Source organism: Ptychodera flava, chromosome 12 (genome assembly GCF_041260155.1).
Source record: "Ptychodera flava strain L36383 chromosome 12, AS_Pfla_20210202, whole genome shotgun sequence".
Taxonomy (NCBI): domain Eukaryota; kingdom Metazoa; phylum Hemichordata; class Enteropneusta; family Ptychoderidae; genus Ptychodera; species Ptychodera flava.
In genome coordinates this window covers 17,210,624-17,230,568 of record NC_091939.1, presented here as the reverse complement: position 1 = coordinate 17,230,568, position 19,945 = coordinate 17,210,624, and the positions used below count along the sequence as shown (strand labels likewise).

At 40.1% G+C, this 19,945-nt stretch overlaps 3 protein-coding genes across 6 annotated transcripts in view; 2 read left to right on the top strand and 1 right to left on the bottom strand.

The window, feature by feature from the left end:
- The first annotated feature begins 990 nt into the window (after positions 1 to 990).
- LOC139145215 (E3 ubiquitin-protein ligase TRIM56-like) lies at positions 991 to 6,371 on the top strand. Its single transcript, XM_070716216.1, has 2 exons — positions 991 to 1,124; positions 2,190 to 6,371. Exon 2 carries the CDS (start codon positions 2,223 to 2,225, stop codon positions 3,405 to 3,407), a length of 1,185 nt encoding a protein of 394 aa, XP_070572317.1. The 5' UTR covers positions 991 to 1,124; positions 2,190 to 2,222; the 3' UTR covers positions 3,408 to 6,371.
- Positions 6,372 to 7,953: 1,582 nt separating this feature from the next.
- LOC139145214 (tripartite motif-containing protein 2-like) lies at positions 7,954 to 15,013 on the top strand. Its single transcript, XM_070716215.1, has 2 exons — positions 7,954 to 8,117; positions 10,835 to 15,013. Exon 2 carries the CDS (start codon positions 10,868 to 10,870, stop codon positions 12,053 to 12,055), a length of 1,188 nt encoding a protein of 395 aa, XP_070572316.1. The 5' UTR covers positions 7,954 to 8,117; positions 10,835 to 10,867; the 3' UTR covers positions 12,056 to 15,013.
- An 856-nt stretch (positions 15,014 to 15,869) lies between these two features.
- The window catches only part of LOC139145216 (solute carrier family 35 member G2-like), a 42,530-nt gene continuing 38,454 nt past the window's right edge, over positions 15,870 to 19,945 (bottom strand). For all 4 annotated transcript variants that reach the window (XM_070716217.1, XM_070716219.1, XM_070716220.1 and 1 more), the window contains exon 2: positions 15,870 to 19,920. In XM_070716217.1, the coding sequence (XP_070572318.1) occupies positions 18,851 to 19,909 (1,059 nt within the window). In that variant the 5' untranslated portion in view covers positions 19,910 to 19,920 and the 3' untranslated portion in view covers positions 15,870 to 18,850. The remainder of the gene's footprint in view (positions 19,921 to 19,945) is intronic.

Genomic DNA, 19,945 nt, shown 5'->3' with positions numbered 1-19,945 from the left:
AAAGGGCGTTAAGCAGAGTGGAATATTGTCACCGAAACTATTTAATATTTATATTGATGATTTAAGCTATAAACTTGAAACTTCACGAACAGGTTGTAATATTGGTGGCATGTTCATCAATCACCTCTTTTATGCTGATGATATTTGTCTGATAAGTCTCTCTGTGAAAGGGACACAGAAATTAGTCATCATTTGCAGCATTTATAGTAATACTCATGACATTGTCTTCAATACGAAAAAGACCGAATGTTTGTGTGTCACATCAGATAGTTCTAAAGTTAAGCACATTCCCGCTGTTTACCTCAATGGTGTCAAAATTGTTTTTGTCGAAAGAAAGAAATATCTTGGGTTTTTGTTAACACATAACTTTAGAGACGATAGCGATATTGAGCGACAAAGGAGAGCATTCTATGTCTCAGCAAATATGCTGCTAAGGAAATTTTCCTTGTGCTCTTTTCAAGTGAAATGTAGAATTTTTAAAGTGTATTGCTCTCAATTGTACGGTGGCCACCTCTGGTTCAAATATTCTGCTGATGCCATGAGAAAACTGAAAGTTGCCTACAACAATGCCGCCCGTATTTTTTTGGGTTATGTGCCAGCTCCATGTTTGTCACAAATGGGCTATGCAACTTTGATGCTCTTCTTAGAAAACAAATGTATGGTTTTATAGTACGTTTATCACGCAGTGGAAATACGAGTGTACGTCAAGTTTATGATTGCATGTATTTTATTTCTGATCTCCGCAAAATGTGGATAAAATCACTTTTCCATTGAGCGGTTGTGGTGTTTTGTTTGGGTTTTTTTTGCATGATAATGCACCACTAAAATCACTTCTTCAGTGTGTATTATGATATTTATTTATCTGTACCTTAATTCATTATTGTACTGAGATTTCTATGGACATATTTAAAATAAAGTGAAATAACAACATGCATAAATTTTAAAAGAGTCCAGCCCCATACTGTCCGACACTGAGGGCGTATGTCCCATGTCATTACCCAGCTGACAAAGCGGTGACGTTCGAAAACTGCTGCGCGGCCATGTCAGAGAACTCTCAGCAACGAACTACCATATATATTTTACATACGGTGATATCAGAAATACCATAGACAATCGGATTTGAAGTGAGTTACTTTCTATTAGTGTCCTTGTCTTTGACGAATCGCTTAATTGGTATTTATGGACACAGAGTAACCATGGAATGGCAGAGACCCGACTCGCATTTTGCCAGACGTGTCCGCAATAAATCGCTATGCAGCGCAGCTGAAGCACCTGGTGGTAAACTGAAAGGTTTTATTATTAATGCTGATTACGACCAGGGTACAACATGATGAATAACGCCATTCTAAGGTTAAAATCTTTTCCTAAAACGATTTTCTGGTGTTTGACATGATCATGATCAGTCTAACATTGTCCATAAATATATAAGATAAGTATCAAATATAATCGTTGTTTTGACATGTTATGGACGTACACAGTACCTGGAGTGGCAGGATACCCGTTTGCATTTTCTATTCTCCATCAGTATATTTGACGTAATGATTTGATGAGGAAACCATTGTTTGATTGAACTGCGCCACGCTGCAACCAAGTTAATGCATACAAGCTGACAAGGCAATGATCAGTCACCATTCCACATTCAAGTTGGTTTTAATCTGGTTGAATATCTAGGCCTACCTACAACTAAAATATATTTATTAAAAATATTAAAAAGAAACATAAAGTGCATAAGCTTTTTACATTTGAGTACTCATCGATGGTAAACTATTCTTAACCCCGGGGTAATTGTCAGTAGGTGAAACCCATGTGAGCGAGGTGAATTAGAGATAGAAAATACTGCAAAGCGAATGGTACAGAAATTGTGTGAAAAAGCAGAACTAAAAGTTATGTCATTCATGTATGTTGAAACTTTTAGTATTGGTTTGGTGGTTGTAAACTCCGAACTTCAATTATTTGTTTTCACCGCACTATGGTGCAAAAATGACCCAAGAACCCACAAGTACCTGGAGAACACCCTATTTCTGTGCCAGATAGATTAACTGTGCAAAATGGGACTATCTAGATTGAGTTGCAACTTATTTTACACAGTGTCCAGGTAATACATGCCAACATTGTACCTGTTGGTTTTGAATTTCATCTCATGGCTGTAATTCCAGACTGATTGCTTTTTTAAATCATCACATTAACAGGGTGTTTGTCAGAACTCTGACATTCTTGTCACCATGGCAACAAGAGACTCTGACATCCTGGATGAAATTGATGAAAACTTCCTGTCGTGCCCCATCTGTTCGTGTCGCTATCACAGTGCCAAGATTTTACCATGCCTGCACAGCTACTGTGAGAAGTGTTTGGTGACTTACGTCGATGTAAATAAAAAGCTTGAGTGTCCGGTCTGTCGCATGTCTGTGAGACTTCCAGAAGGTGGCGTCTCTGCTCTGACGAATAGCTTCTTCATCAATAACTTAGTGGAGCAGCTGGCAAAGAGGATAAAAGGTGAAGAGGGTGCATGCGATGGATGCTCTGAGGAGACGGCCAAGAACAGATGCATCGACTGTGCAATAAACCTCTGTCAAAGTTGCACAAAACCACACTCGAATATGCCGATCACGAGAGGACATCGCGTGATGCAACTGGAAGAGTACAAGAAAGATCAAGCGACCGATGGTGTGGACGGTGGGCAATCCCCCATCTTCTGCACTGTGCACAGTGGCTATAAACTGAAATTCTACTGCAAATCTTGCAAAGTTCCCATATGCGCTGAATGCAGTATACTGATTCACAAAGGTGCCAAGCATGCGGTGAAGGAGCTCTCCGTGGCCAAGGAGGAGTTCGTTGAGGACATCAAAGCACAGCTGAAAATGTTGAAAGTCAAAGATGTCAAGGTCAAGTACATCGGCCAGCAGATGGAGAAGTTTTTGGAAGACTTACAGCACCAGCGTTCAGAGCAAGAAGAGAAAATCAATGCAAGGTGTAAAGAGATCATTAAGGGTGTGGAAGGAGAACAAAAACGGCTTCTACAGCAACTCCAAGATAGTTACGAAACAGAGGCAGGGCAAACGCAGGTCAAGAGGGAATCTTTGGCAAAGAGTGCAGAAGACATCAAATGCACCCTGGATTACATTGATCGACTCATTCAGTATGGCAGCCCAGCACAGGTGCTATCAATGCATGACGAAATCACAACATGTCTTGAAGCTCTTCTGCGGCTCGACACGACCATTGTCGAGAGGCGCCCTCTGGAGTTCAAGGAAAACAAAGGGTTCGCCACCGGGAACTTAGGGCATCTTCATAAAGGTGGTGGTGATTGTCAGTGCAGTGGCAATGCAGAGGCTGACAGAAATGCAAACATCAAAACCGGTTGGCTGCCAAACTTTGGGAGTTTTGTACCCAGGTGGTCATCTAAATGATATGTTAATTATGTTACATGGCAATGGTGAGACAACGTAAAGATTGTACAGCTATTCAATAACAATATTGTACCGTTTCACTGCAGTCATACCATTATTAAAATTGACACAATGCCATTAGAGCAGTGTGTAGATACTTCTTTGCAAACCATGTACAATGTGTTTCACTACCTGTAGGTTCAAATACTGGTAACAGCGTTTGAGTGAACTTTTTTAGGGTGTTCCTAAAGATTTTACCCTCACAGAGGCCATTTTGAGTGGAATCCCTTCCCCAAATAATTATTCTTCCCCAGATATTTTTGAGAAGCAATTTTCAATATTTTATAATCATATTAGTGTCACAGAATTCTAAAAGTATATTCATAATATATTATAAGTTAGTTTTTAAGGCAGCCATTCTGTCACAGAGTGAAGGTTATATGCATTTTAATTTGAAATTATTGATAAATTTCAATAGATAATTTGGGTGTTGTATCAAAATATTTGCATGTACGTGAACACAACTTCATAGTTTTTAGTTTTCAAGGCAGCCATACTGTTACATAGATAAGGGTAACATGTAACATGATATGAATTATTTGTAATTTTCAAGATGGTGATTTTTGTGTTTTCATCAAAAAGTTGTATAGTGAAGGTAAGTTTTGACAGCGTAGACCTTATCCTTACAATCAACAGTTTTATATTTGACTGCTTAGCCCCATGCTTTGTTCATGTATAGGGGTCCAGTCATGCCATTGAAAATTGTCTGGTCAAACCAAGTATTTCTGAGAGTTGGGTAAGATGCACCAGTTTCCTTTTACTTTGATTCAACCACAGGTTGTGAGCCGATACAGAAATTTGAACAAACATGACAAAGACAATTTTTTAAAGAAAAGGCTTTCAAGTTTTGATCAACCCAAAGATGCTACTTACCAGTGAAAACACTGTTTTGAATTAATTTTATGCTCCGACAGGTGAGAGGTTCACTGTGGAGTATTACCCATAGGTTAGATAAACCAGAGGGTGGCTAATTTACATAACAATACCTGATTTGTATTTTCTTATGTTGTGCAAATTAATTCTTTTTTTGGTAGAAAATATTAACAGAGGGTGGCCCACCCTGCAAATTCCTTCATGGAAGACAATGCCATGTATGTAAAAAGGGTGATTTTATGACTCAAACATGGAGGTAATTTGAGCCATCATAGCCGTTCTATATGTTTATTTCACAATTTTTGTAATATGTTTACATGATTCACGGCACACGACTAGGGATATGTGTGTTTCTACCCATCCGCTAACAATAGGATGTCACAGGATTTAGCTTGGAGGCTATTTATACCAAAAACATTGGTTTAATTTACTTGATTGTATTCTATAAATGGGATCCATATACCTTTATGAATGAAGATGACATAATTTGGCACCTCAGAGTGGATCCTATTCAAACAGGAACACTGAATACAGTAGATAATGGTTCCAGACTTCCTTAAGGCCCCATCAAAAACTGATATTTTCTTTCATGTTGGGAGGGAGTGAGTAGCTAACATGATGTGGAATAAGTTCAGAGTCAGAGGTTAGGGGTTTTCTACGGTTAGCATGACTCATAAACATTAAGTAGAGAATTTTGTATAGAGGCCCTTGGGGAAGTCTTCACAAAATTAGATCCAGTCTTTTTTGCAGTGTTGACAATTGTTATGTCAATAATATTATAAAGCAAAGGACTTTCTGGATTGTAAAACAATTCTTTCAGTCCACATTTAGAGACAGATATTTACATTTGATATGTTCTTTATGACATTATTGCCGTCATAAGTTATGGAGATGTTTTGCTTTTAATATCTCTGGAAGGTGTCCAGTTATCAACTTATAATGTGTTTCATATATTCAACATGGCATATGCCATTAGTCGGTTTTCCAGTTATCAACATACAATGTGTTTCATAGATTTAACATAGCATATGCCAATATTCATTGCATATGTCAGGATATTTTCAAAGTCCAAGCCACGTTGATTGGGTTTAATGTCCCCACGTCATGGAGTTTCTGCAGAGTTTAAGATATACAAGTTGCAAATAAAATGAAAATACCCTATGCAAGGTAACATATCAGACAGTATGGAAGGGGTAACAACTTTTTTGTAAGTGAACACAACCTCAAAGAAGTATCTCATTGACTCTTTACTCGCTCCAACCCTGGACTAATCATAGACTCCATGGAAGTGTTGGTCCAAGGAAGGACCGATGACACAATAGGATGCCCTCTGTGGCCATATAAATTAAAGACTTTCTTCTTTATTCAAATTTTACGAGTCCAGCTTACTGTACAGAGTAAATTGAATTTCAAGAACACATTTGTTTACGGGCTTATCAATGTATACATGTAGTTATGTCTTTCATATGATTGTTAGTAGTAATACAATTGTGACTACATGAACTTGAAACTAAACCTTTACGAAAGTCGCATTTCAGTCTGAGCCACAGTTGATGTATCTTTTCACATTATTTTCATATGTTTAGTTCATAGGAAGAGTTTCTCTACGTAATCATGCTTACAAGGCAACATTTCTGTGCTTGTAACAAGACTTGTACGAGAAAAGCACTAGTAAAGTACTGTATGAATTATATCATAGATATAGAGTACCCAACTCACCTTACATATTCAGTAAATCCGCCAAGATTCACAATGTTGAAGTGTGTAAAAGTGAGATGAAGATACCAACCGTTGTCTGCAATTCAACATCACTATAGGAAGTCATATGGAGCTTATACAGAATAAAGTATTAAAAGAGGTGTTAAAGGAAGTTAGAGTAAATTTGGCGATTTTTCCTGAAAATAATCCAAAAAGATACAACCACATGGGCTTTAAGTCGTTGTTGGTTCTGTGCTGTAAGGTCGGTATAATATTTCCCAGTTCCTCTTCAAACTCTGACATGGATGAAACTATGTTTTGCTGTTATGATTAAAGAAAAATAACCGCTCTGTATTTTATCCGTTGATGAACATGTTTGTACGGCACTCACATGTATGAATTTCGCATCATCGTTGAATTTGCATGCAATATTTTTTTTACCGCGACGACCCACCCTTCCCAAGGTACAAAGTAGTACCTACCAAACACAGAATTAAAGGGATAAAGTCGTCAGAACTGTGCTGAAAGGTCGTATGGGATCCACATGACAAATATAAACACTGCATCCAAGGTACAATGGTGATTGATGAAAGTTAAAAGATGTCTGTCATAATCTACATCGCATAATTTTAACATTGCAGCTTTGACTATGAGGTGCTTCAAGATATCGTGCACGAAATACATTGTTTGTAAACAAGGAACTCGCACACGCGCAGTTCCGACGACCATCTCCCTTTAAAGTGAAACCGACACAACATTCGAGTTGGCACTGAACAGAGGTTGATTTTAGAGGGGTAATGTATGCACGATTTCATAGTGACATAATTACTGATTATTGGATGCAGGTACAGAATGAGGCTTGGTTGGATCTTCTTACTTCTAAAATTTCATTTAGGGGAGAGGGGTTGAGGACAAACGCACTTAGTTTTGTTTACCGTGCGCATGTTTTAATTATCCATGCCCCCTAATTTGAGGTGAGGCTCATAAAGAGTAAGATGTTGCAGAATACCTATTCATGAGTTTTTTCTTTTACAATCTTTTCCCCTACAAATTCTGACAAATCCACCTGTACCTTAGAAGGAAACAATGTTACACTTTTTCTGATTTGTGAATGACATAGACAACACACAGATGTACTCTTACTCTGATACAATACAAAAAGTCTAGACATAAACTGCTACAATATATCAATATGTATCTCAGAATCATTCCATTTGCAGTTATTTTCAATACAGTAGGGATGTCTGCAGATGTAAATGGCTGCAGTCAGGAAGCCAAAAGCGTCAATATTTTTATTTTGTTTGTCACACAACAGTCATTTTATTGCAGCTCACTGGTAATTTTTGTGTAAGGACAAGGAAAATTGAGATGTCACTGGTGCAGATCAAGCAAAACTTAAATCCAAAAAAAGCTCAACCCCGAATTCATCGCAAATTGGCCTTTATGTGGGGATGGGCCTACTATCAGAAAACTCTGGTAGGTGGTGCGAAATTCTTATATTGAATTCTGTTTTCTATTCATAGATTGATGCAGCAATCCATATTCAAGGCATGACGCCTGCTGCGTTGCTGTTACTATTGTACCAAGTGAAAAAGCAAATGAAATAGTCAGAGCATGGCGCGACATCATGACCCAGTGTTAATAACCTCAATGGTACAAATATCATTGAGAAGTTGACATTTTACTTGTAAACACAAAGAAAAAAGTAAGATTTCAAAAGCAATTCCTCCACCCCCCCCCCCCCCCCCCCACTTTTGAACTTGGTCTTATGCACACTAAAGTTGCCCCAGAATACATACCTCTCCGCTGTCGCTTAATATCTGCATCATCTTCTTCAAATGATGACACCATATCAAATTTAGGTTGTTCACTGTAAAAGTAAGCTTACACTTTTGGAGACTTCGTTAGCACAGCGCAGCCAGCGGTAGAAAGGGGCAGGGAACCAGAGCATGTCCCCGCCAGCTGGCAAGACAGTGACGTCACAAACTGCTGCGCAGCAAAACTGTAGAGAACTAGATACCCATGATACGCAGGAAGGAACTACAAATATATATTTCGCATAAAGCGGTATTTGAAGTATCGTAGACGACCAAATTTGAAGTAAGTAACTTTCTATTAATATTATTTTCTTTGACGAATCGCTTAATTGGCATTAATTGATACGGAATAAACTGGAATGGCAGAGACCCGACTTGTGTTTTGCCGGATGTGTCGATGTGTCCGCAATAAAATACAGCCACTGGACCAGTATCCGGTCACTTTTAAAAAAAATGACACTCGCGCTTCATCGGCAACTCCGATACAAAAACAACGCCATGTTTTTTCGGCTGACATTACAAACAATCACAAATCAAGGTCAGGCGGATAAAGATCAAAGTGAAAGAGATCCCCCAGCGATCGGGCGTAATAGCCTAGTATGCGGTCATTTGGACCAATAACGCCCACATTGCAACACTTGCATAAAGCGTTGTTATCATGCATATTTTCATAAAATATTTGGCTTATCAGTAGAAATAGGCCTACTTTTTTTCCATGAAGGGAAAAGTTTGAAAGATAGTTAAAATAAGAAAGTACGCATGCCTCGGAAAATTACGAATATAAGAACTTCCAGCGCAAAAAAGGCAATGAAATCGGGACTTACTGGCCAACACAACAGTGCGCGCCCCTAGCTGTGATATCGCAGCGGTACTTGTGGCGTATATCGAACGCGCTCGGGTTATTGGGGTCATCGCCACAGTGGAGATGACCTCAATGACCCGAGCGCGTTCGGTACACGAACACGCCACAAGTACCGCTGCGATATCGCAGCTATGCGCGCCCCATGATAAGTCCAGGTGACCGTTTACCGGTCTACAGTATCCCTCCCGACGTATGGGAAAGGCGCGTAAACCGTACGTTTTGAAATGAATTTTGAAATCTGATATATGATCCTGTTCATTGAATATTGTGTATGTATCGCGAGAAAAAAATGAGGGAACGTCTTTTCCGTGAAGTGACCGGGTAATGGTACAGACCGGGTACTGGTTCAGGGGGGTGTAGCTGTTATCTCGCACCATGCAGTGCTGGTGTGTGGCGACACAGCATGCTGCAGCACGTGTGATCGCGCTCGGGTCAAGGGGTCATCGCCAGAGAACCTGTGGCGATGACCCCTTGACCCGAGCGCGATCGATGGACGCCACCAGCGGTTCCCAGACACTTCGCACCAAAACCACTTCGCACCATACCATCTCGTCCCATACCATTTCGCACCAAAACCACTTCGCACCAAAACAACCTCGTACCAAAACCACTTCGCCCCAAAAGTCACGTCGCCCCAAACCATTTCGCCCCCAAAACAATGCCACTTTGCCCCAAACTTATCGCCAACCGGTAAAGCTGAAAATAACCAACAACTGCTATCGAAGTTTCCATCACCTTTCTATCATCCCAGGACACAGTGAAATCTTGAAATTGTACACATTTCGAGGAAATGACATCGTGCGATTCCGCGCACGGCACCCGAGTTGTAGCATTGAGTAGTTTGCGTGTTTCTTCTTTCTTAGTCTACTGTTTATGGTTTCATGCATCAATAAATGTTTCCGTGGTAGCCAAAATAAGTTGCATGTAAAATCAACGTTATGATACATCGTAGCATCGTTGTTTTAGGACGATGTTATAATACTTTGGGCAAAGTGGATTTAGTACGAGGTGGTACCCGTACTTGGGGCGAAGTGGCTTTGGACGAGGTAGTACTTGGGACGAGGTGGTTTTGGTGCGAAATGGTTTTGGGGCGAAGTTTTTTGGGGCGAACTGGTTTTGGTGCGAAGTGTCTGGACCCCCCACCAGCACACCGCTGCGAGATCACAGCTGGTAATAAAATCGCTATGGACGCACGATCACAGGATGGTGAGTTCGAGCCCCGGCATGGCTATGGTGTTGTGTCCTTGAGCAAGGCACTTTATTCTCCATTGCTTCCCCCACCCAGGAGTGATGGGTACCTGGTAGACAGAGGTTATAATAAATGTGTGTGTTTAGCTCTGCTGCGCTGATTGGCTGCACATGTGAGCTGTTGTTTGCTCGCCAAGGAGTTGACTGGTATCATATTAGGTCCAGTGACCAGGGGTAATAATAATTGTAAAGCGCCTTGAGCACATGCACTTGTGGATATGTGCGCTATATAAGAACCCATTATTATTATTATTATTATGAATGCATCGCAGCTGAAGCACCTGGTAGCAGTTTTGTTATACTGATGACCAGAGTACAACATGATGAATCACAGGGCATTTCAAGGTTGAAAGCTTTTCCTATCAGGTCGACCATTGTCCAAATATATCAGTATCAGATACATTGTATCGATTGCAGCATATTTTTTTTGGACATGGGTACTCCAAGTTTGACAACATACAAATAGACAAGGCAATGATCTCCGTCGCCCCATTCTGTGTAGTCACCATTTCCGATATCCATTCGCAAAAATTTGGACGCTCCCAGATGCAACTGTCAAATCAATCGCCATTTCGCGTTGGTTTTATTATAATCTGGTTGAATATCTGCCAACAACTGAAATACATTTATTATAAAATACGAAAAAGAACACAAGCTTTTTAACTTTGAGTACCCATCGATATTTAATTATATGCTATTATTACTGTGCCAGACCCAAGGTTTGGATAGATTAACTGTGCAAACAGCGCATGGTAGGATTGAGGTGCATGCAACTTTATTTTACAGAGTATCCAGCTTCAATGTCAATTTTACCAGTTAGTTTCAAGTTTCATCTAATGGCTGTAATTTCAGACTGATTACTTTTTTAAAATCATCTCATCATATAACAGGGTGTTTCTCAGGACTCTAACATTCTTGTCACCATGGCAACAAGGGACTCTCACATCCTGGATGAAATTGATGAAAACTTCCTGTCGTGCCCCATCTGTTCGTGTCGCTATCACAGTGCCAAGATTTTACCATGCCTGCACAGCTGTTGTGAGAAGTGCTTGGTGACTTACGTCGATGAAAACAAAAAGCTTGAGTGTCCGGTCTGTCGCTTGTCTGTGAGACTTCCAGAAGGTGGCGTCTCTGCTCTGACGAATAGCTTCTTCATCAATAACTTAGTGGAGCAGCTGGCAAAGAGGAGCAAAGGTGAAGATGGCGCTTGCGATGGATGCTCTGAGGAGACGGCCAAGAACAGATGCATCGACTGTGCAATAAACCTTTGTCAAGGTTGCACAAAACCACACTCAAATATGCCAATCACAAGAGGACATCGCGTGATGTCACTAGAAGAGTACAAGAAAGAGCAAGCGACCGATGGTGTGGACGGTGGGCAATCCCCCATCTTCTGCACAGTGCACAGTGGCTGTAAACTTAAATTCTACTGCAAATCTTGTAAAGTTCCCATATGCGCTGAATGCAGTATACTGAATCACAAAGGTGCCAAGAAGCATGCGGTGAGGGAGCTGTCCGTGGCCAAGAAGGAGTTCGTCGAGGACATGGAAGTACAGCTGAAAATGTTGAAAGTCAAAGATGTCAAGGTCAAGTACATCGGCCAGCAGATGGAGAAGTTTTTGGAAGACTTACAGCACCAGCGTTCAGAGCAAGAAGAGAAAATCAATGCAAGATGTGAAGAGATCATTCAGGGTGTGGAGAGAGAACGAGAACGGCTTCTACAGCAACTCCGAGATAGTTATGAAACAGAGGCAGGGCAAATGCAGGTCAAGAAGGAATCTTTGGCAAAGAGTGCAGAAGACATCAAATGCACCCTCGATTACATCCATAGACTTATTCAGCATGGCAGCCCATCACAGGTGCTATCAATGCGTGACGAAATCACAACATGTCTTGAAGCCCTTCTGCTGCTTGACACGACCATTGTCGAGAGACGCCCTCTGGAGTTCAAGGAAAACAAAGGGTACGCCACTGGGAACTTGGGACATCTTCATAAAGGTGATGGGGATTGTCAGTGCAGTGGCAATGCAGAGCCTGACACTAATGCAGACAGCAAATCTGGTTGGCTGCCAAATTTGGGGGGTTTTGTACCCAGGTGGTCATCTAAATGATATGTTAATGATGTTACATGGCAATGGTGAGACAACGTAAAGATTTTTTCCAGCTATTCAATAATAATGCTGTACCATTTCACTGCAGTCATACATACCATCATTAAAATTGATACAATGCCATTAGAGCAGTGTGTAGATACTTTGTTGGCTAACCATGTAACAATGTGTTTCACAGCAAGTAGGTTCAAATACAGGTAACAGTGCTCGAGTGAACTTTTTTAGTGTGTTCCTGAAGATTTACCCTCACAGAGGGCATTTTGAGTGGAATCCCTTCCCCAAATAATTATTCTTCCCCAGATATTTTTGAGAAGCAATTTTCAATATTTTACATTCATATTAGTATCACAGAATTCTTAAAGTATATCGATAATATATTATAAGTTAGCTTTAAAGACAGCCATCCTGTCACAGAGGGAAGTTTAAGTTAAAGTCATTTGAAATTTGAAATCATAAATTTCAGTATATAATTTAGGTGTTTTATCAAAATATTTGCATGTACGTGTACATAACTACATAGTTTTTAGTTTGCAAGGCAGCGATACTGTTACATAGATAAGGGTAACATGTAAAGTCATATAAATATGAATTATTTGTAATTTTCAAGATGGTGATTTTTGTGTTTTCATCAAAAAGTTTTATAGTGAAGGTAAGTTTTGACAGCCTAGACCTTATCATTACAATCAACAGTTTTATATGTGACTGTTCAGCCCCATGCCTTGTACATGTATAGGGGTCCAGTCACACCATTGACAATTGTCTGGTCAAACCAAGTATTTTGAGAGTTTTGTAAGATGCACCAGTTTCCTTTGACTTTGATTCAACCACAGGTTGTGAGCCGATACAGAAATTTGAAAAAACATGGCAAAGACCTTTCTTTAAGAAAAGATTTTCAAGCTTTGATAAAACCCAAAGATGCTACTTACCAGTGAAAACACTGTCTTGAATTGAATTTTATGCTCCGATAGGTGGAAGGTTAACTGCACAGTATCACCCATAGGTCAGATAAACGATAGGGTGGTTAATTTACATAACAATACCTAATTTGTATTTTCTTATGCTGTGCAAATTAATTCTTTTTTGTAGAATATTTTAACGGCTTTATCAAAAACCATGACGGTGGCTCAACCCTCACATTTTCTCATGGAGAACCATGCCATGTGTGTAAAAAGGGTGATTTTATGACGCAAACTCGGAGGTAATTTGAGCTATCATAGCCGTTCTATATGTTTATTTCACAATTTTTGTAATATGTTTACATGATTCACGGCACACCACTAGGGATAATTCCAGTGTTTCTACCCATCTGCTAACAACAGGATGTCACAGGATTTAGCTTGGTGGCGAGTTAAACCAAACATCGTGGTGTAATTTACTTGGTTGTATACTGTAAATGGGATCCATATACCTTTATGAATGAAGATAACATCAATTTGGCACTTCAAAGTGGATCCTATTCAAACAGGAACACTGAATACAGTAGTGAATGGTTCCAGACTTCCTTAAGGCCCCATCAAAAGCTGATATTTTTTTTTCATGTTGGGAGGGAGTGAGTAGCGAACATGATGTGGAATCAGTTCAGTCTCCGGGGTTAGTGGTTTTTAGAGTTAGCATGATTTATAAACACATGTCCTCTAAAATAGAGAATTTTGTATAGAGGGCCTTAGGGAAGTCTTCACAAAATTAGATCCAGTCTTTTTTGCAGTGTTGACACTTGTTATGTCAATAATATTATAAAGCAAATAACTTTCTGGATTGTTGAGAGTACAGATATTTACATTTGATATGTTCTTTATGACATTATTGCCGTCATAAGTTACGGAGATGTTTTCCTTTTAAGATCACTGGAAGGTGTCCAGTAATCAACTTATAATGTGTTTCATAGATTTAACATGGCATATGCCATTGGTCGGGTTTTTATTCATTGCACATGTCAGGACATTTTGGAAGTCCAAGCCTTTGTGGTTTAATGTCCCCACGTCAAGGAGTTCAATTTAAATATTTCACACGATTCCTGTGGTTTCTGCAGAGTTTAAGATATACAAGTTGCAAATAAAATGAAAATACCATATGCAAGGTAACATATCAGACAGTATGGAAGGGGTAACAACTTTTTTGTAAGTGAGCATAACCTCAAAGCAGTATCTCATTGACTCTTGCTCGCTCGAACCACAGACTCCATGGAAGTGTTAGTCCCAGCAAGGACCGATGACACAATAGGACACCCTCTGTGGCCATGTAAACGAAAGACTTTTTTTCTTTATGCACATTTTACTAGTCAAGCTTACAGAGTAAATCGAATTTCAAGCACACATTTGTTTACGGGCTTATCAATGTATACATGTAGTTATGTCTTTCACATGATTGTCAGTAGTAGTAGTACAATTATTGTGACTATATGAACATGAAACTAAATTTTTACGAAAGTCGCATTTCTGTCGGAGTGGCTGTATCTTTTCACATTATTTTCATACGTTTAGTTCATAGGAAGGGTTTCTCTACGTAATCACACTTACGAGGCGACATTTCTGTGCTTCTAACAAGACTTGTACCAGAAAAGTACTGGTAAATTACTGTATGAATTATATCATAGATATAGAGTACCCAACTCACTCTACATATTCAGTAAATCCGTCAAGATTCACAAAGTTGAAGTTTGGACTCTGTAAAAGTGAGACGAAGATACCGATCATTTTCTGTAATTCAACATCACTGTAGGAAATTATATGGCGCTTATACAGAATAAAGTATGAAAAGAGGTGTTAAAGGTCGTTAGAGTAAATGTGGCGATTTTTTTTCTGAAAATAATCCGAAAAAAAGATACAACCACGTGGGCTTTAATTTGTCTATTGTTGGTTCTGTGCTGTAGGGTCGCTATAATATTTCACAGTTCCTCTTCAAACTCTGACATGGAAACTTTTTTTGCTGTTATGATTAAAGAAAAATAACCGCTCTGTATTTTATCCGTCGATGAACATGTTTGTACGACACTCACATGGATGAATTTCGCATAATCGTTGAATTTGCATGCAATATTTTTACCACGACGAGTCACCCTTCCCAAGGTACAAAGTAGTACAACACAGAATTAAAGGATAAAGTCGTCAGAACTGCGCTGAAAGGTCGTATGGGATCCACATGACAAATATAAACACTGTATCCAAGGTACGATAGTGATTGATGAAAGTTAAAACATGTCTGTCATAATCTACATCGTATAATTTAAATATTGCAGTTATGATGATAAGGAGCTTCTAGATATCGTGCACGAAATACATCGCTTGTAAACAAGGAACTCGCACAAGCGCAGTTCCGACGACCGTTTCCCTTTAAAATGAAACCCACACAGCATTCGTCGAACGATTCTATCAGCAAAGTGCCCAAGCCGAAGTTCATGTAGCCCTCCATATCTCATGCTCTTTTACCAATTGATACCCTCCAGAACGATATGAAGCCTGATGTCATAATAAGCTATGTTTTATCCCTCACCAATAATTATGTACTAAACTATCATCAGTAGCGACATAGTCACTAAAACGACTGGTCTCTTTGGTAACCTCACGAAACGGCAGTGTGTCGTACCCGTTCGTTATTTTCTATGACTTGAAAATGGGCCGTTTCGCCAGAAAGTTCCGGTGGCCAAACGTTGAATCCATTACGCCTATGACATAACTCTACAGCCACCAAAGAACTGAAGAAAACATCAAAATTGCCACGATCAAGTTTTAAATGGTGTACTTCGGCTGCGGCCTCAAATCACAGTCCCTCCACCCACGTGTTCAATCTAGAGTTTGATGTCGACAAATGCGTGCTGTGACCACTCTTGTTACAACATCGTTTGCGATTAACTGTACAGCGGAGTTCACAAATAATAAGGGGTGAGGCTGGAGGATGTCAGGGGGTACTCGATTTTTTTGGGGGGGTGGATGGGTTTTGTTTTGTTTTGTTTGTTTGTTTGTTTGTTTGTTTGTTTGTTGGAGGGGTTATGTTTTGTAGGGAGATCTTAAATTATAGTACCATACTTACCCAAAGTAATATCACATTGGTAACTTTCACGTATCGGCAGCATTTGTTACGCACCCTTTTTGTGCAATTTATAAAGTATGGGTATTTGCAGCACATTTGGCCAGATTGACCCATGTACACGTGTCATCTCCAATACTCGTCATTCAAGTCATCAACTCATTCTTGGAGAGCAACACTAAAGGCATACTCCAGACGACCACTTATGTGGCACACTGCATATGTAATTGAGTTCATTCAAAACTTGTCAACTATTGAACATCGACGGCACCATGATATTTTAGTGAATGCTAAAGAAAAAAGACTCTGGTTTTTGGCCACTTTCCCAATATCGTAATAATAAGTCGATGAGGTAATAGCTGCCAAGCTGATTTCCATGCTGAAAATTACTTTATTAGTCCCCACGGACACCGTCCGGGGGGACTTATAGGTTTGGTCGTGTCCGTGCGTGCGTGCGTCCGTGCGTGCGTCCGTCCGTCCGTCCGTTCACGCAGATATCTCAGAGATGCCCGAAGCGATTTCATTCAAACTTGGTACAAGGATTACTTCATATGTCATACAGATGCACGTCGATTTGTTTTGTGATACGATCCAATATGGCTGCCAGGCGGCCATTTTATTACGATTTTTTCATGTACTGAGCCATAATTCAGGCATGTTTCAACTGATTTTATTCAAAGTTGGTACAAGGACATTGACCAATGTCATAGATATGCACGTCAATTCTTTTTGTGATACGATCCAATATGGCCGCTGTGCGGCCATTTTGTTACGATTTTTTCATGTACAGAGCCATAACTCAGGCATATCTCAACCGATTATATTCAAACTTGGTACAAGGACATTGACCTATGTCATACATATGCACATTAATTTGTTTTGTGATACGATCCAATATGGCCGCCAGGCGGCCATTTTATTACGATTTTTTCATGTACAGAGCCATAACTCAGGCATGTTTCTACAGATTTTATTCAAAGTTGGTACAAGGACATTGACCAATGTCATAGCTATGCACATCAATTTTTTTTGTGATACGATCCAATATGGCCGCCGTGCGGCCATTTTGTTACGATTTTTTCATGTGCAGAGCCATAACTCAGGCATATCTCAACCAATTTTATTCAAAGTTGGTACAAGGACATCAACCTATGTCATACACATGCACATTGACTTGTTTTGTGATACGATCCAACATGGCCGCCGTGTGGCCATTTTATTACGGTTTTTCATGTCCAGAACCATAACTCAGACATGTATCAAGCAAATTTATTCAAAGTTGGTACAAGGAGATTGACCAATGTCATACATATGCATGTTAATTTGTTTTGTGATACGATCCAATATGGCTGCTGTGCGGCCATTTTGTTATGATTTTTTCATGTACAAAGCCATAACTCAGACATGTATCATGTATTGTGTTTCTGAGGAACAGCTTTCCCACATTCTTTTGCCAAAATATGTTAATGAGGCTGGAGGCGGACTCGATTAGTTGCTGGACAACTATTTTCCGTACTCCTTTTCCCTCCTTCTGTGTAATCGATTTATTGTAAATTTACATTTGATCTTCACTTGTTTTTGGGAATAAACATTATTATTATTATTATTATAACTCAGGCATATTTAAACCAATTTTAATCAAAGTTGGTACAAGGACATTGACCTACTGTATGTCATACATATGCACATTGATTTGTTTTGTGATTCGATCCATTATGGCCACCATGTGGCCATTTTATTACGATTTTTTCATGTCCTGAACTACAACTCAGATCAAGCGAATTTATTCAAAAGTATTTTTATCACAGACCTAATGAAGAGGACTCTATCCTCTCTGAGGACCTGTAATCAAAGCACCCATTAACAAGTGGGGACTGTGTCATCAACGATGACTTGTTTTGATGAGGGTTCGGATTTGGTTCAAAAGTCTACATATGCAGACTGATCTTGTCAGTAAGAGTTATGCCAGCAGTAATGTATGTGAACGTTTACCATTCTGTAATGAGTGGACAGGCCCTCCTTCAACTATTACCTGATTGGATTGTTTCCTTAAAATTTACCACTCCCGCGTTTTGTGTGTCATCTGTATTATCATAATCACGTGAGGTGCTAGCCCGAAAGAAACCTGTTGCCTAACTTTTTTCAATACTAGCTGAGTGGAGCATATTATGTTATGACTGTCTGTGTACGTCTGAAAACCTTCACTTCCTTAAGTTATTTGAAAACCGTAAATGGCTTAAATTTTGTGAGGGCCAATACCATGTTTTAAATCGATGGGGCGGTTTTAGGGGAATTATAGCCGCAAAAGTTGACCAGAAATCCTCCAGGCCTTTCCCCCTACTATTGAATGCTGACATTTCAGAGATTCGTATTCTAGCCTTGGGAAATTGTTATGCGAGAAAATCACAGGCGAACTTGGAGTAAATAGTCTAAGAAATATGATATTAATTAATAATTATATATATAATATGATATAATTATGAAATATATATATAATATAATTATGAAAGATTGATATCAATAAACCGTTTAGTATTTCTTCAAGGTTGAGCTTCCTTTCTGCATAGCAGCACTCGATGAAATCACTGAAGGTGTATAAATTATATGCAACATAGGCCGTGGCATCCAATATACAGTAGTATTGTTTAAGAAGGGTATATCGTATTTCTGAGACATTTACTCCTAATTCGCCTGTGAGAAAGGTAACTTGCACACGCCTTTAAAGCTCTTCTCTGCTATTACAGTGAAACCAATTCAAAGACAAATAAAACTTCATGGAAAGTTGCTCTCGAGAAACGCATAACTCTCTTCGTCCTCTTCATCGTTCGTCTTGGAAGACCAACAGGTAGTTATGCCGACAATGACCGTGCTGATTATGACCAACACGGCGCCCGAGATCTCCAGGACTGACACGCTCCGGTGAAGAAGAAAGAAGCTCAGAATATAGGCCACCACGACCTCAACATTCGAAAGCAGTACAATGGTTGCTGCCCCTTCGGACTGAAGACTGTAAAAGCCCAACCAGAGTTCAAACAAATCGAATAGGACGACCCCGAAGAGCAGAGCACCGGTTTGAGCACCCATCTTCCACGTCGGCTTGTCAAGCAGGTACATTAAGAAAAGGTCGAAGACCATACCAACCACGCCTTGGTAAAATACGATCATAGATACGCTAGTTTGTCTCTTTATTGCACGAACGGATACTGGTGACACGGAGTAACAGATGGCACAGATGAATGCCAGCGCGTAGGCTACAGCCTCGAGCTTCCGCGATGTGGGCCCTGTTCTCGTGTCCTGGACACTGCAGTCGGCGTCACATATCCGGCCACCCTCTCCGAAAATGAAAGTCGGGCACGTGATGAAGATTATACCGATGATGTTGACGACGGCGCACACGGCGTCGACGGGTCTCCAGAGTTCTTTTAAAGCAACGCAGGCGATGAGAGAGGTGACGAACGGCATCGCCGCGTTGATTATCGTGGTGACGTTACCAAGCGGTGCCCAGACCACTGCGTACACGTAGCAGGCGTCGCCTATAAGGAGAACCACCCCGTTGACAAACAAAAGAACATTGGTCCGTAAATCCATGACAAAGAAATTGTCGTCTTGGATGCGTATGACGATCGCCATCACGATCGTTATACTCACTGCCACCATAAACAGTATCTGGAATTCTCCGAGCCCTGAAGCCACGATCAAGACAGCGAACGCCCCGGCGACGGCGTGACTTCCCCCGGAAAACATCGCGGAGAAGACCGTGATGACAGCGCTCCACTTGACCCCACCACAGCATCTCTTCTGCCCACACTCCTCCATCTTGTCAAGCAACATTTTTGATTCACCTGAAACAAAAGACATGAAAGAACA

Coding starts and splice junctions, on each gene's coding strand:
- LOC139145214 (XM_070716215.1), top strand. CDS start 10,868: ATGGCAACAAGGGACTCTCACATCCTGGATGAAATTGATGAAAACTTC.
- LOC139145215 (XM_070716216.1), top strand. CDS start 2,223: ATGGCAACAAGAGACTCTGACATCCTGGATGAAATTGATGAAAACTTC.